General features: G+C 44.4%; 1 protein-coding gene across 1 annotated transcript; it reads left to right on the top strand.

Annotated features, from left to right (window-relative positions):
* Positions 1–17: 17 nt before the first annotated feature.
* KLF9 (KLF transcription factor 9) lies at positions 18–27,604 on the top strand. Its single transcript, XM_086415507.1, has 2 exons — positions 18–1,101; positions 24,207–27,604. Exons 1-2 carry the CDS (start codon positions 597–599, stop codon positions 24,434–24,436), a joined length of 735 nt encoding a protein of 244 aa, XP_086271633.1. The 5' UTR covers positions 18–596; the 3' UTR covers positions 24,437–27,604.
* Positions 27,605–27,909: the final 305 nt, after the last annotated feature.

Raw genomic sequence — 27,909 nt, 5'->3', positions numbered from 1 at the left:
TCTGCGAAATTGTTACTGTGCGAGAGAATGCCGGCACGGTGCGGACCGGCAAGAGCAGGGGCTCAGAAGCTGTCAGTGGACTGGGGGAAAAGTGTCTCTTAGACCTGGCGCTTCGTCCGGCGCTTGCCACCCGCGTCCAGGTGGTTGGGTGAATGTCTTGGGGCTTTGGCTCGACGGAGAGGCGGCCGAGGGCGTGTACCTCTCTTGCAGTTTCCTCTCTCAGCGCCTCGGGGGCGTTTTCGGTCGAATAAACTTGCGACCGCCACGTGTGGCATCTTTCCAAGGGAACGAGCTCGGAGTGGCGGGCGCGCCCGTCGGTGGGGATCGCGCCCGGCTCTGGGCATCGGCGGCGGCGAGAGGCGGCAGCGCGGCGGAGCCCGGGGCCGTGGATGCTGCGTGCGGAGGCGCTGCCGGTTACGTAAAGATGAGGGGCTGAGGTCGCCTCGCGCTCTGCGAGTCGGAAGCGCCCCGCGCCCCCGCCCCCTTGGCCACCGCGCGGCGCAGCGCTCGTAGTCCGAGGCCAGGGCACGGCGAGCCGAACCTCCGCAGCCACCGCCAAGTTTGGCCGCGCCGCCGGGGCTGCTGTCGCCCGCACCATGTCCGCGGCCGCCTACATGGACTTCGTGGCTGCCCAGTGTCTGGTTTCCATTTCGAACCGCGCTGCGGTGCCGGAGCATGGGGGCGCTCCGGACGCCGAGCGGCTGCGACTACCTGAGCGCGAGGTGACCAAGGAACATGGTGACCCGGGGGATACCTGGAAGGATTACTGCACGCTGGTCACCATCGCCAAGAGCTTGTTGGACCTGAACAAGTACCGACCCATCCAGACCCCCTCGGTGTGCAGCGACAGCCTGGAGAGTCCGGATGAGGATATGGGATCCGACAGCGACGTGACCACCGAATCTGGGTCGAGTCCTTCCCACAGCCCGGAGGAGAGACAGGATCCTGGCAGCGCGCCCAGCCCGCTCTCCCTCCTCCACCCTGGAGTGGCTGCGAAGGGGAAACACGCCTCCGAAAAGAGGCACAAGTGCCCCTACAGTGGCTGTGGGAAAGTCTATGGAAAATCCTCCCATCTCAAAGCCCATTACAGAGTGCATACAGGTTAGCGGCGTCTCCCTCTCCAACCCAACTCTGGGGTTAGTTAACCTTTGGCCAGGCAGTCTTCCTGGGCGTTGAGGATTCCATATGCGGCCGAAAGGGTGCAAAATTTTGGATGATTCTTTAAAATGATTGAACCTGGTAGAGACGGAGAGCTCACTCTCTTTAATCGTCCCCAGCCTCTAGAAGCCATGGAGAGCCTTAACTTTGGGGGACAGAGCGAGTGCTGAGTGCTAGCCCCTGTGTGTGGCTTCGTGGGGAGTCGTGCGGCCCCTCCCCTGTCCCGCCCCGCTCCCCCCACCCAGGACTCCCGCACCGGGCGACTATGGGGCCACCCAACCTGGGCAGACGCTGGCGGGGGCTTGAGGGGGACAGTCAAATGGTGTATCTTTTATTTTATTCTCTTGTGGGATTGCAGCGAAGTGGCCGAAACCTGGGGAGAAGCGGCGCACTTTACATGGAACCTTTTAGGGATGACTAAGGGCTCGGTTAGCTGTATGCTTGCTACTTTTCAGGGCTTGCCAAGGTGGTTTTAAATATGGCCAAGAGTCCTCAGAGAGGTTTAAAATAACACTGCTTCAGGCAGCAGAGGAGTTTGATCAAGTGATGACTGGTTAAGTTTACGACTAGTCTTTTTAATAAGATTTCAGAGCGGATTTTTTCCCACGTAATTTAGATCGCACCCTCCACCCTGAATAGAGCACTTAGCAAGGAGGTGTGGTCCTTGCCAGAGGTCAAGGCTGATAATGAAGGTTGGGGTGTTTTAGAGGCCCCGTGGAAGGGGGTCTCCCAGGGAGAGCAAAAGGCAGGTCTGATCACTGATGCATGTGGCTGGTAAGACATCTGCAGTATAAAATAGGCTTTGGAGACTTACAGGAACGTCGTCGGTCAGTCAATACTGTTGGTTCTGTTTAACATATTCAGAAAAAGTTGGGAAGCTTTCATGCTTGACCATGCCCTCTCACCATGGTTAGTGTCAGGGTCCTTTATCACTGCTCTTCCAATAAGGAAGCACTGTGCCTAGTCCTCTCGTGAAACTCCTTTTCCATCTGTCCTATGACACCATGTTTAAGAGGAGGTTGTCAGAGTTCCTTGGAAAGTATTGCCGGTTTTTGGTGTAATTGTTAGTGCTTTTAAGATGAGGCCCTGGGCCTGTGGTTTCAAAATGATCATTGGTTGGTGTGATTTGGTTTTGCTTTTTTAAAAAGGCTACGTAATTGCATCTCATATTTTATTTCCTTTGGAAAGTGCTTCTTGTGGAGGTGGCTGCTGGCACAGGAGTAAAGCTGAATTTCCTCCACCGTTAATGTAAAATCAGGTTCTCTTTGGGGTTGTCATCTAGGTTGCCAAAAAATAGCACATTTTACAGTTTGTATCTTGTGCCTGATTTGGGGGATGTGACCTTTAGCATGGCTCCGGGGGTGAAGTAGGGGTATACTAACCAGAGGGTGTTACTCACCAACAGCTGTTGGGCGGGCCTGGCTGTGTCAGCCATATTCCCGGAGTTCAGCTCACAGGGACACTCTCTGCCACCTTGAGCAAAGGCACTTTCTCCTTCAGGGAGCTGCCCAGTCGTGCAGTTGAGGAGGCCTGCAGAGCTTCTTTGTGAGCTCCCTGAGTCTGCCCAACTCAGAAAGGTATTCTGGACCATTCAGTTGAGTGATTTTTCTCAGGCATTTACAGAAATGGCTGCCTATGCGTGCGTGCATGCGTGCTGCTCTTTAATACTCCATGAGGCAGGTCAGCTCAGAAGAACCTTTTACACCCCAGAGTGGAAAACGAAGTGAAATATTAATCCCATTTTAAATGTTACAGTCAGTCTTTTGAAACTAGTGATATGGTAGTCGCAGTTGTCTCAGTTAAGTTTGGGGGCTCTGTGATAATACTAGGACATGGTCAGACAAAAACCACTGCCTCTGTAAAGACCGTCAGAAGTGTACTCCTGCTGGAGAAGATACTCTTTGTCCTGTGCAAAGGCTACTCTAAATAAAAGACTTGTAGGAGGTCTCATGCATTTGGAAGTTTCTGATTCAGCCTCCAGTTAGATTATTTTTGGTGTGGGGTACAGTGTTCTTGCCTGGGGACAGGGGAGCCTGGTGGGCTTCCGTCTATGGGGTCGCACAGAGTCGGACACGACTGAAGCGACTTAGCAGCAGTAGCAGCAGCAGCTTCTTGATTTTTTAAACTATTGGCTGGTATTAAACCCAGAAGATGGCTAAGAAATAGCAATTGGAGTGTCTGTATTTTATGGAGACTTTAAAAACTAAAATTCCAGCCACACCCCCCTGGTCTGTGTGGCCCAACCAGAAGCCCTCCTGCTGCGGGCTCTCCTCCCCCTGAGCCCCATACAGCTGCCACTCGTATAGAACCAGTGGCTTTAAAAGCTGAGCCACTTAAGCAAAACTGTGGTTTAGTTCAGTGCAGTTCCTTCTAGAGTAGCCTAAGAGAGAAGATCCTTTTGAGGTGGACTGAGCTGCATTCTGATTTGACTTACTGTTTCTGAGTTGTGAAACCTTAACCTAGTTCCTTAAATTCAGAGTTTGTAAACTGGAGGTCTGCTGCTGAATTTGCTTTTTGCAAATTTTTTGGTTTGGTCAGTGCAGGGTTTATAAAAATTTCTTTACTAACGTGGAAAAATAAGGATTTCCACACAAATCCAGATTTCTGGCTTCTCTGAGAAAATCGAACAATCTGGCAATATGGGGCCTGAATTCCTGCCCAACAGCAGTTGGCTTGAACTGACCATTCTTTGTAAGGGGGATGTCCTTTATTTTAATCATTTACATGGTCTTTGTTGGCATTTAAGTTTGCAGTCTCTTCTCTGTTTGAGCCTCAGTTTCTTAATCCACAAGATAGGGTACTTTCTCTGAACTTAAGGTTTTGTGTAAAGATAATAGTTTGTGTGTGATAGGCAGAGCTTAAAATCAGCAAACATAGGAGAAACTTACTTTTAAGTAGTACTGTACTTTATGTTTTCTAATACTACATTCAGTTTGTTTTTCTGTACCCTCTAGATCAGATATCTTCTCATCTGATATACCTCTAAAGTTTAAGCAGTGAATCTATGTTAATCTGAAAACAAGTAAAACAAATATGAGCTTTTCTATCTCCAGACTCTTTGAAGAGTATTATTGTTTTGAATAAGTATTAGACCCACTGGTGTACGTACTTTGCCTGAAAACATATTGAGCTTATTATTTGAAAATGCAACCAACTTTTATCTTGGCACACCCACATCCACACCAACACGCTCCCCCCACCTCGGAGCATACACCCCAAATTGGGCCTTCACAAGCCCCCACCCAAACCCACTGATTTCCCAAGACTCTCCCACGTGCCCTCAATCTCTGTACAAGCACACAAACAAAAAGATTATCCCAAGTTCCCTGACTTTGTGGTCACCCTGCACACACACACACCCACACACATGGGAGTAGCTTTTGGAGAAGTAAACAACTACATCCAAATTCCAGCTCAGAAGTCATCAGAACCAGCTGATACAGAGTCATCCTAGGGTTGACATCCCAAGGATAGACACCCTAAGCCTATTCCATGCCAGGTGCAATTTCACTATCTTTTCGGAGGGACTTAAATCAACTGTCCCCAAGTGGTGACGATGGGTTTGAGGCTAAGGGCACTGGTTACAGGATTCTGAAAACCAGAAAGCCCTAAATCCCAATTATCACACCCCACCTTTGTAGAAAAATATTTTTTTCAATAGGGCAGAAGGGACATTCATGAAAAACAAGGAGAGATAAGAGTTGCAAAGGGCTCAACAGTGGCTGTTTCTGTTTCTCTTTATCCTGTTTGAACATTTCCCTGGGCTACTTAGAATATGTGGTGGAGAGGATCTGGGGAGTTCCCATCATGGAAGTTATCATCCAAACAGGAAATAATAGCTAAGACCTCTTTTACATTTTAAGATCCAATTTTTGCCCTATGGGGCAATTTTTTGGCCTCTCTAGGAATGTCCACACTGGCTAGCTTTCACTCAGGTCTATTTCCTTCCCTAAGACCAAAGTTTTAAAATTTTGGTCATATAAAATGAGCCATGCCTGCTCTGTGCCTCATGAACTCTTCTTCCTTAATTGCTCCAAAAAGCTTTGGAGTCAACTTTTTGGTTCAGGAGACTCTAGTACCATCAGAGGTATGAGATGGACCCACTTCTGTCACCCAGACGGCAGGGGTTCGGGGACAGGGCAGGGTCTTGAAGTAGCCTCTAGGCAGTCCATAAAGTAACCCCTGCTCAGTCTTTCCCACTTACTCTTGTCTAGTAGAAGGGAGGCCTTGTGCCTTGATTCTTAAGGAAACATTCTCTCTCCCCTGTTCTTCTGTTCATAAGGCTCCCCAAAGTGATGTAGAATAGTATTTCATAGCCTGACATGCTTCATTAAGTGTAAATATACTTAATATGGTGGTGGCTTAGTTGCTTAGTCGTGTCTGACTCTTGTGACCCCCATGGACTGTATCCTGCCAGGCTCCTCTGTCCATGGGATTCTCCAAGCAAGAATACTGGAGTTGGCTGCCATTTCGTTCTCCAGGGGATCTTCCCGACCCAGGAATCAAACCTAGGTCTCCTGCATTGCAGGCAGATTCGTACTTAATATATGTCAGTGTAAATATACACTTAAATCTGAGTGGGATCTGCATAGATAATTGCTTCCATACCCTTTATTCCCACTTTTTCTCCCCTAAGATTAGCCCTTTTTTCCCCCATAACTGCCCTCCCCCATGACGTTTTGATACCACAGATATACTGTAGAGCTGTTTATGTACTGTGCCCCTTTTGAAGGCCACAAACATTGGAAGAGCTAAGACTTTCCACCTGCCTAAGATCCAATTTTTGCCCTATGGGGGCAGTTTTAGCCCCATCTCCACCCCCAGTGAGACTGTCTAGGCACAAGCTCATGTATCCTGTCAGGAAAAAATGAGAGCAAAGGACTGCAAATGGGCTCTAGCTGTGGAGGATGATAGGATTCTAAGGACTGCAAGGATGGCCTGTTGGGTTTGCTTCTGAGTTTCCCCTGATTCCAAGGGAAGATGGCCCACGGCTGCTTGATTCCCAGCTCACTGCTGGAGTCTCACCCCGGGGGCAGAAACCTGTGAGGGGACCTGAGAGCTCTTTATTCCTGGTCCCCGAGAGAGGAAGGACCAGTTGCTTCTTCCTCACTGCCCTCCGCCCCCTGCCCATCCTTCATCACCCTCCATATGGCTGACCTAGCAAGACAGAGTGGAGTTGCCTTAGAAGAGCTGCTGTTGCTGGCAGGGTTACTGTATTACAACCGAAAATACAAGAGGAGTAGCATTAATGAGTAAAACCATTGTCTCCTGTGATTGTCCTCTCAAATCTTCTGAGAGTCATGAGGAGAGGGGACACACGTGGGGCCTCGGTCAGTGAGGGAGGTACCAGAGTACATTTCACTCTGTTTTGATGGTAACACCTCATTACCTTCAGCAAAGATGTAACCTGAGGAAAATAAGTTCTTGGGACTCTGAACATAAGGGTCAGATTTACATTCCTGGCCCAATTGTTGATGTTTATCCCAAGAACTAGTCATTCTGCAACGTCTGTGGGAAATTCCCAGATTGAACTTCCCAGGGAGAAACATCATATGACATATTGGGAAAGTGGCTGACAATGGTCTTCCTTAATAAGCTCATTGAGAAAAAAAGTGGGCGGGTGATTTCCCAGTATTCAATCATTCAGGAGCCCCTAAAACAACCTGACGTTGTACCCTGGTTAAAGTCAGGTTTCTTGACAATCATTTTAATTTCTGCATGCCTTATGATCATGAGCATTCTTGATTCTTTTTCTTTTTTTTTAAAGCTAGCTTTGTCATTTTTGTTAGTCTTGACTACCAAAAATTTTTTCCTTTTTTTTTTTTTTCCTTTCCTCCCCTTGGCTGCTCTCAGGCTTGGAGAAAAAGCTTGCAGCATTCCAGGCCTCTGCTGCTCGAATCCTCCCCCACATCCGACCCTCCTACCTTTTCCTAATGTTTCTCCAGCAAGCCCAGCGCCCACTGAAGAACGTAAATTAGTGCCTAGTAATTGGTACAAAGGCACTTACTGTTTCCATGCAACAGACGCAAAAAGGAGGGGCAAAGGGAAGGAAAAAACCTCACAGATGGTTAAAAAGGGAAAGAAATGGGATCCTCTGCAGTGGTCTTTGAGCAGTCCTGTCTCTTGCTCCGCCCTACTTTTTGTTGGGAAGTTAGTAACAGGCCTAAGCCCAACTCAGAGTGCTTGGTGGCAGTTGTAAGTATCAGAATAATAGAATTTGGAGGTTGGAAGTGACCTTGAGAGGTCATCGCATCCATCATTTTGTCTGTAAAAAAGTGAACCCTTTTTACCCTTTCAGATAGACGGGGATCGTTCCGTAGAAGCATGGGGGGCTATGAAGGGTTTGGAAAAATAGCACCAAGGTTCAAAGACTGGCTCTCTGTCTTAGCAGGTTCCTGAAGTCTCAGCTTGCTCAGCAACACAGTGAGGGCACCAGGCCCTCCGAGGGTGAAGTTCTCCAAGCCAGAGCTTAGCCAAAAGGAGATATTCCTTCACTGAATTCTTGGCAGTTCTTAGACTTGAATTCCTTTCCCCCAAGGTCTCCTGAAGATTTCAATCTGCTTAAATCTGGTAAACTTTAAAAAAAAAAAGCACACGAAACACAAAAAAACCCTGGATTTAAAGAGCTGCTTTGCATTAACCAGATTAACAATGGAGTGAAAGGGCAGAGGTGGAGTCAGCCCTTGGGACCTCTCCCCTTTTATTATGGGAGCAGCGCTCTGAAACAGCCCAAGGCCAGCGCCTGTGAGATTTCCTACTCCTCCCTTCCTGGAGTCCTTCTGAAACTTTAATACCTTTTTGGTGCATTAAGGCCAAGAGTAAACATTTGTCTTATCCCAGCCTCTAGCAGTACCCTCAGCAAATAATAGAACTAACGTTATCATTCTTTGAGAATGCCTTTCCCACTAAGGGAGTGAGATGCATCCATTTTTTATGCGTGGGATCTTCCATGGCATCCTTTCCGTTTGTGCTTAAAACCCGTGTTTATGATGGTACACCTTCAGGCTTTGCTTGTAATATCAGCCTTTGGAGTTCGGAGGTGAGAACTGAACATCTGGATCTGAAATCTAGAGGTTCTGGACCTGCAGAAACTAGTAAATTCACCATCCTAAATCCAGGACCACTAGGCATTTGATTTTTTTTTTTTTTTTAAACTGAACTTGATCGAAAATTCAAACAGCAGAATGGAATTCATCCATGACTGAGTCCCCCCCTTGTTTTTTTAAAATTGAGGACTCTATTTTAATAGATTAAAGAGATGGGCGCTTAAGCCATACAAAATTAATGACAAGGATTTGAAAAGCAGGCAGCAGTATTTTGTATTAAACGAAGTATGAACATTTTTCCAAGGCGAGTCTCCGTTGTTTTGGAAGTGAGTCCCTCCCAGAGGACCTGACTTGAACCAAAGTGGGGACCAGTGAGGTAGGCAATAGACAGAAGCCCAGACATTCTGCTTGAGAACTACAGATATTTCAGAACTGGAAGGAATCCTTTAGATCCTCTGTTTTCAAAGAGACGGAGATGGGGTGAGGTTTCACCCTCCCTCCCTTCCATGGAGCCAGCTTTGATGGGACAGTGGCAGTCAGAAAAGCAGAGTAAGGCCTGTGAAGAGGAAACCAGCCCACCCTTAGGAACTTGAACATGAGGGGTCGCCAAAGAGGTCTTTACCTTCAACAAAAAGGCAGTAGGTAGAGCCAGTAGAACATGGGCTTTGGGGGTCCCTCACACACCTGTGTTTGAATCGTGCCTCTGCCACGTTCTCTCTCTGAGCCTCAGTTTTCCCATCTGTAAAATGGAGTTCAGTAATTACATACTGAAGGAATTTTTATAAGACTTAATTCAATTGAGGTATTTAATGCACTTAGGACAGTCTCCATATAGGAAGTATTACACTTAAAAATAATTTACATGTGTTGCCCAGAAGTCTTTATAGTTCCCAGAATTTTTGTTTACAGTTCCACATTAATCCAGTAGCTTATTCATTTAAATAATACTTACTATTGAGTACTCTTACATGCAAAGAACTGTGCTAGATGTTAATAGCAGGCACTGTGAATGTTGTGAATAATAATAATAATGATAGTAATAATTGTAAATTATTAATATTAGTAATTCTATTAATAGTAATAATGATAACATCCAGCATATATTACATGCCAAGTTCCAAGCCAAATGGTTTACACACACTGTCACATTTCTACTCCCAGAAGTCCTGTGAGATAGGGTGGTACCCACTCTGGCATTCTTGCCTGGAGAATTCCATGGACAGAGGAGCCTAGTAGGCTACAGTCCATGGGGTCACAAAGAGTTAGACACAACTGAGCGACTAACACTTTTGTCATATTATAGGAGGAAACTGGAGTTAGTAAACTTGGTCCAAGGTTACTCTTAACTTTTCCTTGACTGTTTCTAGGTGTTTGGAATTGTGCCATGATGGTTGTTGGCGAGGACCCCTTGGGTTTTGCCAGTGGGAAGAGACCCCGTGTTTTGCGTGGCTCTCTTGGATTTGGCGCAAAGCACCATTGTCTCTACTCTTGGGTTAGCTCTGGCTTGTGGTTGGTTTTTATAAAGCTTGGTGAGGGATACCTTCAGAAATCATGGAGCTGGCCAAACGTATCCTGTGTTTTCCAATAGTATCCAGAACCTGCATCCTTCCAATTGAAAAAGACCGCAATTCTGGGCCCACAGCTGATTTAATCAAGCCTCTTGGTTGGAAGGGAAAGAACCCAAACTTGGACTGGCTTAGTAAAAGTGAGAACTTTATTGGCTGCCATTACCAACTCCTTTGCGGGTAGCGCTAGTGTCAGCATCCCTGGATACAGGTGGTCAGCGTCTGCCTCTCCCCCTGGCCCAGCCTTGCTCTCCTCTGCCTTGGCTTTGCTTACGGGTAGGCTGTCTCTGAATGGTGGTAAGATGGCTGCCAGCAGTTCAGCCTCCCTTCCTGCCAATTCAGCAAGCCCAGTGGCAAGACAGTTGCCCTCTCCTAATGATTCCAGCAAAAGTCCCCAGCTTCAAGCTGCATAACCGAGTTAGAACTTTGTGCCTGTCCCTGGACTTAGTCACTGTGGCTCAGCTGGGTCACATCCAGCCTCTAGGCTGGGGTGTGGGGTTGCCTACCTGGAATTATGTAAACTGAGTGAGGAATGGGTGGTTTCCAAAGGGAAATGCTAGGTGTGCTATTGATTACCCCAAAGAAGCAATAGGTGCCGGACAGGCAGCACCAACAACTCTCCACTCTGTCCACCCATTTATAACTACAGACAGCTATTCCAAAAAGGAGAGTTTGACAAAACGAGAGACTGAGTAGTATGACATTTTTTCCCCCATATTTTTCTCCCCTTTGAAGAGAAAGAGCTCTGAACTCTCTCTGGAGTTCAACCTGTAAGATATCCACCAGAGCATATACTAAGTGGTCTTTGTAGAAGACAGATTATCTCAACATGTATTTCTTGTGGTCAGGCTTAGCCCCATAGGCCCTCCTCAGTGGATGTTCTAGAAGCCAGAACCCAAAGACTCACATGGAACACGGGTAGCCGCAGCAATGTGATCAGCAGCACCGTTCACTTGGTCTCAATTCCAGTTGTCTATTTTAATGCCCAGGGGAATGAATTTTGTTTGCCTGAATGTTTGTCACCTTGTATGCTATTAGGTAGAGACCTTGTCTATACAAAGATGAGCTATTTATATGGTGGTTCCCACTGGGATTCTGAAGTCTATTCAGTGCATGTAATGCCCAATAAGAACACCATAATAAATCATAAGAGGCAAAAATTAGACCTTAAAAATAACTTACAAAAACACATAAAAATGACTTAAACCCCTACACTGCCATAATTCTACAGTAGTTTTGTACCATTGCTGTTTTAATGAAAATAGGCAGAATGACGAACAGCTGTTTTCCCTCTTTGGTGTTGCAAATCACCCATGGCCAGCCACAAGATGCTTGTCTGCTGAGCATCACCCACTGAAGCAGGGCTTCTCAGTGTGAAAGAAACCACCAGCTGCTCCTCTGACCTGAGTCATTTCTTCTCAACGCCCTGCTTGCTCTCAAACTTCAAAGCCTGTCCAGGAATGCCTGCCCCAGGAGGGCTGGGGGAGTCAGGAGGGGCTATTTGGTAAGAGCTGGACAACTCAACCCTGTCCTTCTTCATGGTCTTTGGTGACAAACACCAGACTGTATGAATTAGTGGCTCACTCTGTTAAGGCTGGAAAAACTATTTGATGGTGGCACATGTGGCATGCATGAGTAGGATCTGTGGTCATTACAGCCTTACTATCGTGCCAGCAGTATACAGAGGTGGAGCCCAGAGAGAAACAGCTGGAAATCTGGCACTGTAGCAGCATCACTGATAGTCACTCTGGGTCACGATGACTGCCGTGACCTGGGAGGCCGGAGGAGGAAGGAGGAGGAAGCATCCACTTACCAGACAGCAGTCTCCTGTGTTTCCTGGTGTTACCCATTGTCTTTTGAGCCAACGGCTCCAGCTCTCTGGGTAGCACTTGCCCCCAGACTGGAAGCTGTAGGCGCTACAAAAAATGTTACCTAAAGGCTCACATGGAGAGGTTTTCCTTGCATTTCCACCAAGATTTCTGGCCCTCAGAAAGCAGCTATGTCCTTGGGTAAGAATTTCCCAGTCACGAGCCTGGGAAGCACCAAAAGGGAACTATTCATAACCAGAACTGAGTTCTCTTGAGCCCCCTCCCTTCACCACTGTTTCTGCTGTTGGGTGGGCAAACTTTATTTTGGCAATTTGGAGTCTCTCACTCTACTCTTTGTTAAATTCTTTTTTGGGTACGTGCTCACAAAATCAGAGTTCTCTCTCCCTTTCCTTCTGCCTTTCTTTCTCTTGGGAGTGATTTCTTTGCTGGGCAAGAGCCTGGTCTCTTCTGGCATCACAGGAGGGCTGTCCACATTGCGTGGCCTCCTCTGGCCTTGCTGGCCTCCCCCAGGGTGCCATGCGCCAGCGTGGGTCCCGTTGCTTATATGTGGGTGTCCTCTGCTGAGGAGGGCCTCTGCGCAGTGTCTCCCTGCTCTCCGTGCCTTGTCCTCCCCTAGCGTCCTCCCCAGTGCTTGGACTTAGACTTGGGAACAGCCTCTTCCCTCACCCGACATTTGAAGGGGTGGAAACTCAGGCAGGCCCTGGAGACCCTTTTCTCCGTGTGGCTGCCCAACTCCTTAGGTACCCCGATGTGTGTAGGGGGCTTCCCTTGAGGGGCTCGGACAGGCTCCGGGCATGCAGTGGGCCAGGCTGCACGGGCCACTACCCTCAGACCGCCCCAGCCTGTTTCTAATAGGAGAGTCCAGAATGCCTGCCCTCCTCAGAGACCTCTGCATCTGTTCCCTAAACACAGCCCCTCTGATTTCTCTCTCTCTGTGCAGCTCAGGTCTTGCTAGGAAGCTTTGGAAAATTAAGAGAATTTAAGGGTTTCAGCGTCTGCTTTACATTTTTAAAACTCTATTTTGAAACCTCAAGCTCAGCAGCAGCTTACTTGTTTTAACTGTCTCTCCCTCCCTGAGGCAGTACGTCTTGAAAGGAGGGCCTGGGAGTAAGGGAATTAGAAAAACACGGAAGAGGCGCGCTCTACATTTAGTTAAGGCCTGTGTTCTTTCACCTCTAATTTTGTTCTGTGCTCAGAACAGAAAAAGGGATTTGGGTGTCCTTGGTCCAGTCACTGGCCCTCTGAGTTGGCTTCACTTGATACAGGTTTGAATTACATGGTCATAAAAATGACTCAAAATGCAAAGACACAAAGAATCTCCATTCTCAGCGTAGTTTTGCCATCAAGCTTACATATCCTTTTCAGTGTTTAGTTCCTGATAGGTAATTATTATTTATTTATTATTGTTTTTTTTCCCTGCAAAAACTGCACAAAGGCAGCACACCACAGTCTGGGTTGTGAGGAAGAATGCACTCGTGGGAATTGACTAATCTGGGCCTAGACCTAGCTGTGTGGACGAGGGACAATCACCGCACCTCTCTGCCATTTCAGAGTTGCTGAGCCGGGGCCAGGTAGTGGAGACATGAAGACGTAATGACACATCTCTTGCTGGGTTGAGCAGCTGAAGAGTCAAGACCCTAGTCTGTCATCTTCATTTCTGAGGTCCTGGCACACGCGCCCTCTCATGAGTCAGTTGAGGTTAGGGATATGCAAGCAGTATTCCGACAGGCTGACTGGCTTCCGTACACCTAGACACCAGCTTCCAGTGAGGAAGCGTGTGTGACAGATGTTACAGACGCCCACTTCCCGGTTCAGAACCCCAAATCTGGGGACAGGCTGCTTTCCACAGATAAACACAGGGACCAGGAAGTAAAAGCTCACATCCAGACACTATCATGACTCTTGTATCAACAAATGAAATAAATGTAAAAGGAAACCAAATCACAAGAAGGATTCAGACAGAGAGAGGCCAGGAGCAAACCTTAATGTGATGGGATGGCATTCAGGCAGGATTATCCTTCTAATGCTATCAAGAATTTTTATTTTTCAGGACATCTACCTGTGTAGATAGTAGCAATATTTTTGGCGAACACGAGTCTCTTAATTTCTTGATTTTTGAGTTTGGTACTAATTGGAATGGTTTATGCAGGAAACTGTAGAATTGGCTATATCCAGACGATGCACACCTCTTCGTAAGTGTATGGGTGCATCTGCACTTGGGTAATAGAAATGAAAAGCAGTAAAGCATCGCTCACATTGTGTACCTGCAAGTCAGCATTAGTTTCCTTTGGGGAATGAGGGTTGATGATAGTGGACAGTGAAGTGTCAATGGCCTGCGGTCAGCACAGGGACCAGCCTGGGCTCTGGGCTTCGGGCTTCCTGTCTTTGCCCTTCTCTCTCTCCCCCTGCTTCCTGGGAGCCTGTGCCTTGGTGGGGCAGTCCTACCATCACTGCCTGTGTCACTCAGAGTCTGAAGGGAGAGTCCTGTCTCTTCTTGCAGGGGCCATCTTCCTTTCACATATGGAAAAAGTAGGTGAGGAGGAGGTGGGGGAGGGGTGAGAATACAGAATAAAACCGTTTATTCTGAAAGTCTCTCACTTTCCAACAATTGGAGAAGGAAGCAGAACAAGCCTTCACCTTTCTTCAGTTTGGGACACTTGAGTCTATTTCTCAATAGAGTGTAAATCCTCCCCTGCCCCTGGAATCTTGATCGACCCGTTGGTGGAAAAGTTTGAACTCATACTCATCATCATTATGTAAGACTCTTCTGACTTCTCATTATGAAAGAAATAGTACTTACTCTTAAAAAAATCAGGAAAACATAGGGGGAAATTACCCCCCAAAAAAGTAGAGGTTATCCCCTCACCTCTGGATGACCATTTTTCATATTTTGTGCATATTCTTCCAAGATGTTTCCTCTCCGTAAATGTTTACACACATACACAGCAGATCATGCACTGCTCTCTTTATTTAGCCACGAATTGCTGACATCTTCTGTACAGAACCATCAAGGACCTTTGTAACAGGCACATATTATTCCTTTGTGTGGAACACTGAAGTGTTCGACCAGGTCTTTCTTTGACATTTAGGTTGTTACCAAGTTTTACCTTTTATGAACAATGCTGGTATCCCTGTGTATTTTCGTATTCCTCTCTTATTGTTACCACAAATAATTCCTGGACAAATGTATTACCAGAAGGTCCTGGAACAATTATAAGTTTCACCCATGCCTATTTTCTCATGCCACCATCAATGACTGGTATATGAACATACTTTGTAGCATTTTTACCATCCTGATGTATATTTCACTGGTGTTCTTGATTGGCATGTTTTGATTACTTATGAGATTGAATATATTTTCATATATTTATTATTTGGTTGTTAATATTAAATATATTTTTTAATTGGTTGTTAGTATTTCTTTTTTCCTTAGATTATTTTGTTTGCATCCTTGCCCAGTTCCTTGGTGGCTCAGATGTTAAAGAGTCTGCCTGCAATGCAGGGGACCTGGCTTTAATCCCTAGGTCAGAAAGATCCCCTGGAGAAAGGGAATGGCTGCCCACTCCAGTATTCTTGCCTGGGAAATCCTGTGGGCAGAGGAGCCTGCCAGGCTACAGTCCATGGGGTTGCGAAGAGTCGGACACAACTAAGCGACTAACAAGAAGTTTTATTAAGTTGGGCTATGTCGATTTGCTAGTGTCCTTTTTGTACTGTAGATTTAACCTTTTGACTTATGCTGCATTTTCCTTTAGTTCACTGTTCACTGTTTTGGTTCTTTTATATATATATATTAAATTCTTAAATTCTCTTTCCTCTATATGTATGATTTCCTCATTCCGTCCTTTCTTAGGTTCGAAGCATGTATCTTTTTTCAGATACCTTAATATGTGTCTATTATTAACTAACATGAGGAAGTGCATCCCATAGTAGGTTTTATGCAAACTCTGCACCAGGTTCAAGAGGTAGATGATTTCAAAGAGCTGCAAATTGCAAACATTTTAACATTTTTACGTATTTCAGAACTGTCTTTCAAATAGAATACTGCCTTTGGTTTCATGTTTAGAAAATCTCTCCCTACGCCAGGATTCTAAAAATATTCACCTGTATTTTCTTCTACCTTTGAGGTTTATGTTTTACGTTTATGTGTATAGTCCATTTGGAACTTGAATGAAATGTGTAAGGGTAGGGATTCAGGTTTAATTTTTTTTTAACCAAATATCTATGCCATTTATTGAATTAAGTATTCTTTTCTTCAGTGATTTGAAATGACCCATCCCTATAGTCTTGGGTTTATTTTCAGACTTGACTCTGCTCCACTGATTTGTCTTTTCCTGTACTGGTATTACAGTATCTTAATTATTACAGCTTTAATCATACATTTTAACAACTGGTATTACAAGTGCTCATTTGTTACTGTTCTATTAAAAATTTTCTTGGCAAGTTGAGTGTATTTATTCTTCCCAGTGAACTTTAAAATAATTTTGTCAAGTTCAAGAAGAATTTCTTTAGTGTGTGTTAGTTTTATAGATTAATTTGTACAGAATAGCCATACTCACACCATTGGGTCTTAGCATCCAAGATCATGGGAAATGTCCCATTTATTCATTCCTGTCATATCATAGTTTTATGATTTTCAGGCAGGGCCTGAACTTTATTTTAGGCTTGTTCTGACTGACTGTGGTTAGCATATAAGAAAACCATTGCTCTTTGGTATATTTATACCTATGAATGCATTTTTTTCTTCAAATTTTTTTATTGAAGTATAGTTGATTTCAGGCTTTCTTGGTGGTTCAGTGGTAAAGAATCCACCTGCCAATGCAGGAGATGTGGGCTGGATCCCTGGGTTGGGAAGATACCCTGGATAAGGAAACAGCAACCCACTTCAGTATTCTTGCCTGGGAAATCCCATGGACAGAGGAGCCTTTTAATTTGTCCAAAAAGGAAGTTTTATCAGTTGCAAGTAATTCTTATTTCGCCTCCTCCTTCCCACAATTTACTTCTCAATTTGTTATCTAATTGCATTCAGTAGCATTTCCTGAATAACATTTGAATAACTGTGATGTTTGGGGCAGGAATCTATTCCTTCTTTGAGCTTGACTTGAGTGGGAATGCTACCTTCTTTTACTATTGACCTTGCTGGGGAAAGGTTTGTATCTATATTTTCTATTCTTTAAGGAGCCATTTTGTTTTCCTAAAAAAAAAAAAAAAAAAGGATGTTGAATTTTATCAAATACTGCTCTATATTTTTGAAGGCAAGATGTGTGTGTGCGGGTGAGGCTAAGTGGGGGTGAATTTAGCCTGTTAAAATGAGGAATAATATCATTATGATTTTCCAATATCAAATTATCTTTTTATCTCTGGAATCCTAGTTGCTTTTTTGTAATTATGAAAAACACTATTTTCCCTCAAGAAACAGCCTTGATTTTGTACATCTGTGTGGTGCTGCGATTATTAATTGGCATTTTTAGAATTCTGTTTTGAAAAAGAGGCCTAATTCCATTAGATTTGTTTTACTAGACTGAGTTACTTTTGCTCAAAGCAGTGGAAGTATCAGGGTGTTTTTAACCCTCTTGTGTCAGTTAAGTTTAGCCTATTTTTGGCTCTTCCATGGAATTGTGGAAGGAGAGCCAGAGAGGGGAGAGTTGAGAATCCAGGGTGGTACCTCAATGGCTGCCCATCTGAGCTCAGGGGAGCCTGAACAGGGTTAGATGTATCTAGTTAGCAATCTCCAAGCTTGTCCTCTTTCTCCTTCTATGCAGAACACTCAGCACTGTTCATTTCACAACTTTACACAGAAGAATAAGCCTCACTTGGCATTGTCAGCCAATCACCAGGTAGGGTAGAGGTTCTTTTCTTAAAAGCAATGAGCCATCAAGTTGGCAAATGCATAACCAGCAGGCCCTCCACTACTTCTCTTGAACCTACTGGAGGCCCAGAAGACTTCTAGAGGCCTGACCTGTCTCTGTAAAGAAAATCTTTTACACGTTCGGTGCCGTGTTCAGTAGCCACTTCGATCTAGTTTATTTTATACTCAGAGCTGAGTCTGTCAGTGATAATAAGCACTTAGCTTGTTGCTGAAAGGGGAGGGGAGGGGAGTGGTGTATAAATAATGAGAACACACAGAAACTTGTGCTGTTAACAGCTCTGCTTCAGTAAAGCAGCCTTTATTGTGTCGCTGCCTCTGGGTGTGTTTTCCTGTGAAGGCCAGAAATAAAGCCCTAGTCTTGTACATGTCTTTTTTTTATTCCCCCCCACCCCACCCCAGGAGGATGGTGACTCTCTCATTAATACGAAAGATAAGTTTAAATATTGTTTAATTAATTGTTGCTTTGCCATATGATTTTTTTCTATATAAAGAAGGCTACCCATTCTTCTGGCATCTTAGACTTGAGCTGAAAGGAAGGGCCTGACTTGATTTACCCCCAGCTGCAGGATGCAGGCAAATCACAGCCCCTCTGAGACCCATCCTTCCCTCTCTGCACGTCATCTCCGGTCTCATTCAGCCTTAAATTCTCTTTCCTCTCTATGTATAATTTCCTCATTCCATACTTTCCTAGGTTCAAAACATACATATTTTTCCAGATACCTTAACGTGTGTCTATCATTAACTAACATGCGGAAATGCATTCCATAGTAGGTTGTATGCAAACTCTCCACTGGGTTGAAGAGGTGGATGATTTCCAAGGGCTGCAAATTGCAAATCACCAAGAAGAATTCAAGTCCCCTGCCTGCTTACTGCTTGGCTGGCACAGTGTTTTATCAGATGTGGAGTTTGAATGCCTTTCTGTGTGGAAAGCATTCCCCAGTTGGCTCCAGATTCCTCTACAGTCCATGATCCAGTCTAATATACTGGGCATGTCACCCACTTTTATTTTGTGTCTGATTCCTGAAGACATTTAGATTTACAAATTCTGGTGTGCGCCAGATAGAGAATCAGGCCTGCAGATTGAGACCAGGGGTCAGCCAACTTTTTATAAAGGACCAGATAGTAAACATCTTAGGTTTTGTGGTCCATACAATCTCCGTCACAACCACTCAGCACTGCCTAGTCAGGCTCCTCTGTCCATGGGGTTTCTCCAGGCAAGGATACTGGAGTGAGTTGCCATACCCTCATCCAGGGGATCTTTCCAACCCAGGGATCAAACCCAGGTCTCCTGAATTGCAGGTGGATTCTTCACCAGCTGAGCCACCGGGGAAGCCCAAGTAAAAAGGCAGCCATAGGTAATACATAAACAATGAGCATAATTGTGTTCCAATGACTTTGTATGGGGACATGAAAACTTGAATTTCATATGACTTTTTCCTGTCACAAAATATTCGTTTGATTTTTTTTTTTTAACCATTTGGTAAAAGCTAAGTATAAGGATGGTGTTTATTCCAGCAGGTCAAACTTGACCTATGGGTCGAAGTTTGCTAACTCCTGATTTAGATCATCGACCAAAAGCCCCTAATGCTTTTCCAAAGGATCCAAGAAAAATCAAAACAATCCTAGAGCTTTTAGACTAGCAACTCACTTCCAAGTAGATCTATTTTTAAATGCTTGGAAACTGTAAGCTTGAATTATACACATTACATGACTCTAACAAAGGCTACTTATTGGCTCTGATTTGCTCTGGGCCCTGTGGGTGGCTTTCTCCTCTCTTAAGCACTCAGGGAAAAGGATGTTGGGGCAAGGACAGTACCTTGGGTTAGAAGCAACGAGAACAATCACTTGACTACTGTGAGGGGCAGTGAAGAAAGTACAGCCAGAAGCCAGAATGAAAGTGAAGGCAGTGGGAACGGACCCTGATTACACTTGGAATGTTTGTAAAGCAGTAAACATATATACTTAGTAGTTCTCCAGTACACACAGCTGGTTCAGGCTTCATGACAGTTTTCCACTGACTATCACTTCCATCTTGCTGAAACAGGGAATGCCTTATTTCTTTTCCAATCTTAGCACATGCTGGAGTGGTCTTCTGACCCATTTTTCCCACAATGGACACAGATTCATTCAAATAAATTAATCCTCATGATGCACTTGAAAGAACACGTGCCGGTGAATAACTAAACCACATTACCACACCCTCAAGGAAACTGCCTCTGATGCGCATTTGTCCTAACAAGCATAGAGAAAACACGGAGCTTTTCCTTGTCATCACTTCCCTCCCACCAGATCATCAAGCAGTGGAGAGAGGGCTCCAATGTAGGGAGAACAGAGAGAGGGGTTTCTGGTCTTTTTTTTTTTTTTTTTACAGCTTTTCATGCTGTAAATTCTAACCATTCATTATATTTTTTAATGTAACATGTTTAAAAGAACACTTCTCCATACAGTCTTCATTGAGGTTAGAGAGGACTTTGCTGCTGTCTGATTCTGAAATAGCCCAGAAATCTTTCCGTGTTCTGGGAAATTCTGAGCAGGATTTGGTCTTATGAGAGACCTGGAGGATGAGCAGACTCAGTACACAGTTGAGGCATTTAAAAGCCTGGCAGCACAGGTAGCACAAAAGTCAGACATGACATTGTCCTTGCCCCAGGAGGCTCAGACTTCTTGGGTTTTGATAAAACCTGCATTTTGCCTTTTGCTCGAAAGTTCTGCTGAACTGGGTACAAATGCTTTTTAATCCAACAGAAGTTACAAAACTGTCGTTTTCAACTCCATGTCATTGGTATTTTCAGAGGATTCAGCTTGAAGCCCCTTCCTTGCACATCATCCGCCTTGGGTAGAGCTGGGAATCCACGGGCTTGCTATATGGCCATCGGCTGCTGTGGCTTTTCAGCTTAGAGCTCAGGGAGGAAATATTTATACTTTGACCTTTGTACAGTGAATCTGTGTATAAAAATTCATTTTGCCCACATCGGGTTTCCCGTAAGAGCAGGTAGATTGTACATGGCGTGTCACTGCTGCTCTGCTTAGAGAGCAGCAAATAAAATCTTAGTCATGTATAGATTGTCACAGGGGTGATAGCGGTATTTTGTTGTTATTCTCATTATTTTCACATCTCTGGCACAGGTTAGGAGAAGCTGGGGGAAGGAATCATTTCTGGATGACTCAGCTGCACCACACTGGGCAGCTCCCAGCCCTTGGAGCCTCTCTCTGGGTTCCATGAAGGTGAGGACAGGAGTGAGACAATATTCACTCCTCACACCTACCTAAGGAGTGTCTGGAGACTTTTGTGGAACCCAGAGTTTGTTCCCTGAGTCTGTGAAGCAGCTGCTTTGGGCTGTGCTTGGAAAGGCGTGAGGAGCAGGGATGCAGGTACCCAGAGCTGGGGGTGGGTAACAGTCACAAGAAGAGCAAGCAATACTCATCCGAAGTAGCTCCTTCTGCCTTTCTGCTTGTGTGTGTCCCTCACAAACGTGGACACAGACTCTCCCCTGCCAGTCTAGGGGGCAGGAGGCCCCCAGTGCTGGCCTGATCATGTCTGGAGGGCGAGGCTTAGCTGCATTTTAAGTGGGACAAGGAAACAGGAGCAGGAATGTGAGGAGAGCAACGATAATGGAAGGGATGTGGAAACACTGAGGAGTGTTAAGCCTGTTTCCTCATTTGTAAAATGGGCCACCTTCATGGGCTGTCATGTAAGAATTCCATGAGATAATACATGTGAAACCATTGTCTGTACATGCACTTTTGTCATTCAGTTCACTTCAGTTCAGTCGCTCAGTCGTGTCCGACTCTTTGCGACCCCGTGAACCGCAACACACCAGGCCTCCCTGTCCATCACCAACTCCCAGAGTCCACCCAAACCCATATCCATTGAGTCGGTGATGCCATCCAACCATCTCATCCTCTGTCGTCCCCTTCTCCTCCTGCCCTCAATCTTTCCCAGCATCAGGGTCTTTTCCAATGAGTCAGCTCTTTGCATCAGGTGGCCAAAGTATTGGAGTTTCAGCTTCAACATGAGTCCTTCCAATGCACAGCCAGGACTGATCTTCTTTAGGATAGACTGGTTGGATCTCCTTACAGTCCAGGGGACTCTCAAGAGTCTTCAACACCACAGTTCAAAAGCATCAATTCTTTGGCACTCAGCTTTCTTTATAGTCCAACTCTCACATCCATACATGACTACTGGAAAAATCATAGCCTTGACTAGACGGACCTCTGTTGACATAGTAATGTCTCTGCTTTTTAGTATGCTGTCTAGGTTGGTCATAACTTTCCTTCCAAGGAGTAAGCATCTTTTAATTTCATGGCTGCAGTCACCATCTCCAGTGATTTTGGAGCCCAGAAAAATAAAGCCACCCACTGTTTCCACTGTTTCCCCATCTATTTGCCATGAAGTGATGGGACCAGATGCCATGATCTTCGTTTCCTGAATGTTGAGCTTTAAGCCAACTTTTTCACTCTCCTCTTTCACTTTCATCAAGAGGCTTTTCAGTTCCTCTTCACTTTCTGCCATAAGGGTGGTGTCATCTGCACATCTGAGGTTATTGATATTTCTCCCAGCAATCTTGATTCCAGCTTGTGCTTCTTCCAGTCCAGCGTTTCTCATGATGTACTCTGCATATAAGTTAAATAAGCAGGGTGACAATATACAGCCTTGATGTACTCCTTTTCCTATTTGGAATCAGTCTGTTGTTCCATGTCCAGTTCTAACTGTTGCTTCCTGACCTGCATACTGGTTTCTCAAGAGGCAGGTCAGGTGGTCTGGTACTCCCAACTCTTTGAGAATTTTCCACAGTTTATTGTGATCCACACAGTCAAAGGCTTTGGCATAGTCAATAAAGCAGAAATAGATGTTTCTCTGGAACTCTCTTGCTTTTTCAATGACCCAGTGGATGTTGGCAATTTGATCTCTGGTTCCTCTGCCTTTTCTAAAACCAGCTTGAACATCTGGAAGTTCACGGTTCACGTGTTGCTTGAAGCCTGGCTTGGAGAATTTTGAGCATTACTTTACTAGCATGTTAGATGAGTGCAACTGTGCAGTAGTTTGAGCATTCTTTGGCATTGCCTTTCTTTGGGATTGAAATGAAAACGGACCATTTCCAATCTTGTGGCCACTGCTGAGTTTTCCAAATTTGCTGGCATGTTGAGTGCAGCACTTTCACAGCATCATCTTTTAGGATTTGAAATAGCTCACCTGGAATTCCATCACCTCCACTAGCTTTGTTCGTAGTAATGCTTTTGTCATTATTTTAGTTATTTTAAAATTTGTATTTATTTATTTTTGACTGGGTATTTCCTCAGTTCTAGGGGCTGTTAATGAACTGGATCTTCATTGTGGTGCATGGGCTTCTTGTTGCAGTGGCTTGTGGAGCACAAGCTCTTAGGCATGTCGGCTTCAGTACTTGTGGGCTTATTAGCCTCGTGGCTTGTGGGATCTTCCCAGACCAGGGATTGAACCTGTGTCTGCTGCATTGGCAGGTGGATTCTCAACCTCTGGACCACCAGGAAATCCCTGCCATTATTTTAGAATAATGTGAGTTCTTCTTTTATGAGAAATATAGAAGAACCTAGGATTATTTCATCCAGATAAGAAAAGAGAAAGGCATGATGGCAGTCTTCAGATAGTTAAGGGACTATTATGTGGCAGAGGGAACAAACTAATTCTTAGGGTTGAAATATGGCCTTCACAGGGAGGCAGGTTCACATCAGTAAGCAGTTTATTACAAAGGATGCTCAGAAACAAGCAGGCTTCCTTGGCAAATATGGGGCTGTGCCACCAGACTTGTTCAGGCAGAAGCTGGATGGCCAGGCCCTCAGGAACTTGAGGGGAGATGCCAGCCCCTGGCAGGAGGTTGGTTGGATTAGATGCCCAGTTCTCTTCCATCTCTACAATGCCAGGAAACTTAGCAAGGGCTAAGGTTTGAATCCTCAGAGAGAACTCATGAAACCAGCAACAGCGCAGAAAAAAACTGGAAAATGTAGTCTCCAAGGCTCTTTGGGGATCCATTGGGTATAAGCTCATTTACCTAACAGAGATGAGTCTCAGCAGTTTCTTCATGGTATTACTTTGTTAGGGCTGCCATGACAAAGTTCCACAGACTGAGTGGCCTACTAGCGATCTCCAGCCTTTTTGGCACAGGGACTGGTTTCATGAAGGACAGTTTTTCCATGGATGAGATGGTGGGGATGGTTTCAGGATGATTCAAGTGCATTACATTTATTGCGCCATTTAATGCCACCACTGATCTGACAGGAGGTATTGGTCCATGGCTCAGAAGTTGGGGGCCCCTGGCTTTTAACAACAGAAATTTATTTCTCACAGTTTTGGAGTCCAGGAGTCCAAGATGAAGATGTTGGCAGAGCCAGTTTCTTCTGAGGTCCATCTCTTTGGCTGGTAGATGGCCACCTTCTCCCATCATCTTCACACAGCCTTTCCTGTGTGAGGTGTGACCTAATCTCCTCTTCTCATAAGGACACCAGTCATTGGATTAGGGCCCAACCTGATGACCTCATGTAACCTCAGTTAACTCTTTAAAGACCCGGTCTCCAAATACAGCTACATTCTGACTGAGGTACTGGGTGTTAGGACTTTGATCTCTGAATAGGGGCAGACAGTTCAGCCCGGAACATAGAGGCCTTATCCTTTGAGTCATGGTGATTGGGTAGTCCACCAGGACCAGCCTGGAGAGTTTTGGTGACCTTTGGTGACCTTTAACCTCTGTCCCTGATTCCCTCCTCTTAGGTGAACGGCCCTTTCCCTGCACATGGCCAGACTGCCTTAAAAAGTTCTCCCGCTCCGACGAGCTGACTCGCCACTACCGCACCCACACAGGGGAGAAGCAGTTCCGCTGTCCGCTGTGCGAGAAGCGCTTCATGAGGAGCGACCACCTGACCAAGCACGCCCGGCGGCACACAGAGTTCCACCCCAGCATGATCAAGCGATCCAAAAAGGCGCTGGCCAACCCTTTGTGAGGTGCTGCCCACCTCAGCCAGGGAGGGACAGACCTGGAAGGACAAACTACTCCCAGCGAACAGACAGACACGTGGGAACCACGGCCCCCAGGAGGCGTGCTGCCAGCATAGGAAGTTGCTGTTCTTTGGTCTCTAGTCTAATTTTCCTCTCCCTGCATTGTTTTTAAAAGCACATTGTAGCCTGAGATCAAAGTCAACACTTGGTCCCCTTGCAGAGGCAACTCTGAACTGTCTCTGACTGTGGGAGGGAAGGCAAATGCTTTTTTTTTTCCCTCTCCTTAATTTTTTTGGGGGGTGGTGGTGGGTGGGGGGAGGGAGTAAGGCCAAGACTGGGGTAGAATTTAAAGATACAACACTGGTGTACATATGTCTGACTGGGTGAGTTGACCTGTGGCATCACACAGTGATTCTGGGCCCTTTCTGCTTGCTGTCTTTCAGAATTGTTTTCTTACCTTTTAATGTAATGACGAGTGTGCTTCGGTTTCTTTAGCAAAACCACTCTCTTGAATCACGTTACCTTTTGAGATACAAAACGCCATAGCACAGCTGTCTTTATGCAAGCAAGAGCACATCTACTCCAGCATGATCTGTCATCTAAAGACTTGAAAACAAAAAAGTTACTTATAGTCAATGGGTAAGCAGTCTGAATTTATACTAATCAAGACAAACCTTTGAAAGGTTACACTAAGTACAGAACTTTCAAACCTTGCTTTGTATGAATTGTACTTTTTGAACATAAGCTGCACTTTTATTTTCTAATGCAGAGGATGAATAAGTTAAATACATGCTTTAAGGATAGAAGCAGACATTCTGTTTGGAAACGCATTATAATCTGCTTATTTTACAGTACATGTTTCCCTGTGAAATGGCAAAGATGTGAGGGCAGAATATATATACAACAGATGCTGAAGGAGAAGGAGGGTAGTATTTTTTTTTTAATTTAAAAAAAAACAGAATTTTAGCTCTATTAACTTTTCCAAATTTTCCAATCCTTTTAATTAACCTCATCTTATTGTACCATAATGCCATGAACAGGAGGGCTTTGACTCTGCTGGGTTTTATTTGAATGAGTGCATAATGGTAACTAGCTCTGGGAACGTCTGCTTTTTGGGGAAAAGCATTGTTGGTTACCATCTCATATTCCTACAGAACTCCCACTAACAGGTGCAAGAGTTATGTAAAAAGAAAAGGGGGGTGAAATGTGAAAAGAAAAATAATACATCCCTGTAAGTAGTGAGTGCTAAGGGAAAATACCACAATGATTTCAGAGGAGACTGCAGAGTCGTCTCTTTCGGAAAAGGAAGGCACATGGAACATGCAGGGATGAAAATACATCACTGTATCTTTTACATTTTACATCAGTAGCCTCACCACTATAGGTCTTGTATCCAGGTGTCTAAAATGGCCTCAACCACTACATCCATAATATGCCATTTATCTGATAACATAATTTTGGCCTTTATGTGGTCAGAAAAATGAACTGAGTTTTCATCATTAAGAAGAAACCTCAAATACGGGATTCAGCAGTGATGGTGGGGGAAATGTTTACATTTCTTTTTTTCATCAGAAGCATTTTCTGACAATTTTATCTAATATTTAAAACAGGGAGCTATGGTGCACTCTAGTTTATACGTGTGCTATGAGATGTGTTGTGTAAACCTGGGGTGCCCACCTATTGGTGAACTCATCATTTCACCTGACACATGCTTGTTTCCAGTTCAGAACCAGTGTGGGCTCTTGCAGCAAGCATGGGTCACAGCTGATTCCAACTTCCAGTACAGTAGCCATCACCTGCACGGCGTTTTTCCTTGATTTGTTTAACCAGTGTAGTTGCATTAGTAGTTCTATAAAAAGAACTGCTTTTAACATTAGGGACTGGGATCAGTCCATGGGATAAAAAGGAAAGTGTTTTCTCACGGGAAAACATGTCAGGAAAAATAAAGAACACTTTCTACCTCTGTTTCAGATTTTTGAAACGCTTATTTTAAACCAAATTTTAATTTCTGTGTCCAAAATAAGTTTTAAGGACATCTGTTCTTCCATACGAAATAGGTTAGGCTGCCTGTTTCTTACTGAACTCATGGAATGGTTCTGCTTGTGATCCTCTGCACGCTGCCTTTTAATGAGTGAGGAGTTTGGGGTTGCCTAGCAACCCACTAACTTGTACAAACTCATCTTTCCCTCACAGAACGAAATGAAGGAAAACCAAGCAAAGTCAGTGAAAGACAATCTTTATAGTTTCAGGAGTAAATCTATATATGGCTTTTGTCCAGCACTTAGATGGATGTAAATGCAGCAACTTGTTTAAAAAAAAATGCACAATTTACTTCCCCAAAAAAAAGTTGTACTTGCCTTTTCAAGTCGTTGAAGAACTCACATTTGATATTCTCTTATATGTTATAATAATATAACGTATAAACTCAAGGCTTTTTATTCTTTGTGATAACTCCTGTTTTAACACATAACAAAACAGGAACCAGCATTCTAATTAGATTTACTCTATCAAGATATGGTTCAAATAGGACTACTAGAGTTCATTGAACACTAAAACTATGAAACAGTTACTTTTTATATTAAAAAGACCATGGATTTAACTTTAAAAAATCCAAATGCAGGATAGTAATTTTTGTTTACTTTTTTAACCAAACTGAATTTTTTGAAAGACTATTGCAGGTGTTTAAAAAGAAAGAGAAATTGTTCTATCTAATACTGTAAGTAGTTGTCATATTCTGGAAAATTTAATAGTTTTAGAGTTAAGAGAACTCCTCTCCTTGGTTAGGGAAGAAGAGAGCCCTTCACCACTGTGGAACGATGCCCTGGCTTTAAGGTGTGTAGCCCTACATCATGCTTCTTTTGAGAATTATATTTGGTAGTTATAATTACAGAAACTGATTAGTTGTCAGTTGCAGGTAGATTTAGCACAGTACTCATCACTCTGGATAGATTGAGATGTTCTTTCACAACAGATAAATGATCTGTAACACTGTAAGATACTGATCTTTACAACTGTTTAATCAGTTTTATTTTTGTACAGTATTAGTGACCTAAGTTATTTTGCTGTCCCATTTTTGTAAATCAAATGAAATTATAAGAGGATTCTGACAGTAGGTATTTTGTACATATGTATATAAGTTGTCCAAATAAAAATAATAAATGATAAAGATCAAATTGTTCCAGCCATTTGTGTTCTAAGAGGGGTGTGTTTTTGTCATACTGGAGGTTACCTCTTTAACCAGTGCTCCCAGGGTTTTATGATGAGTACAAAGATGATTTACTTAGGCTCTTCAATGTGAGATATTTGTGTAGACCTGTCTGTATTTACTATTCACAGACCTCTGAGGAAGGAGATGGAATGGAGGCTGCATTAAACTACTGTATTATACTGGAGGGGAATATTTATATTTTTCAGGTAAATCACTTAAAGAGGTCTATAAAGCTTTTAACTATTCTGGGGTATACTAGGAACTAGTCAG

This window comes from Bos grunniens, chromosome 8 (genome assembly GCF_055505025.1).
Source record: "Bos grunniens cultivar Pamir isolate PY7600 chromosome 8, Bosgru_T2T1.0, whole genome shotgun sequence".
NCBI lineage: Eukaryota > Metazoa > Chordata > Mammalia > Artiodactyla > Bovidae > Bos > Bos grunniens.
This window is presented reverse-complemented; position numbering and strand designations above follow the sequence as displayed.

What these genes read in the sequence shown, in the direction of transcription:
- KLF9 (XM_086415507.1), top strand. Translation starts at nt 597, where the DNA reads ATGTCCGCGGCCGCCTACATGGACTTCGTGGCTGCCCAGTGTCTGGTT. An exon ending in CCATTACAGAGTGCATACAG is followed by an intron (nt 1,102 to 24,206) that starts GTTAGCGGCGTC and finishes CCCTCCTCTTAG; the next exon opens with GTGAACGGCCCTTTCCCTGC.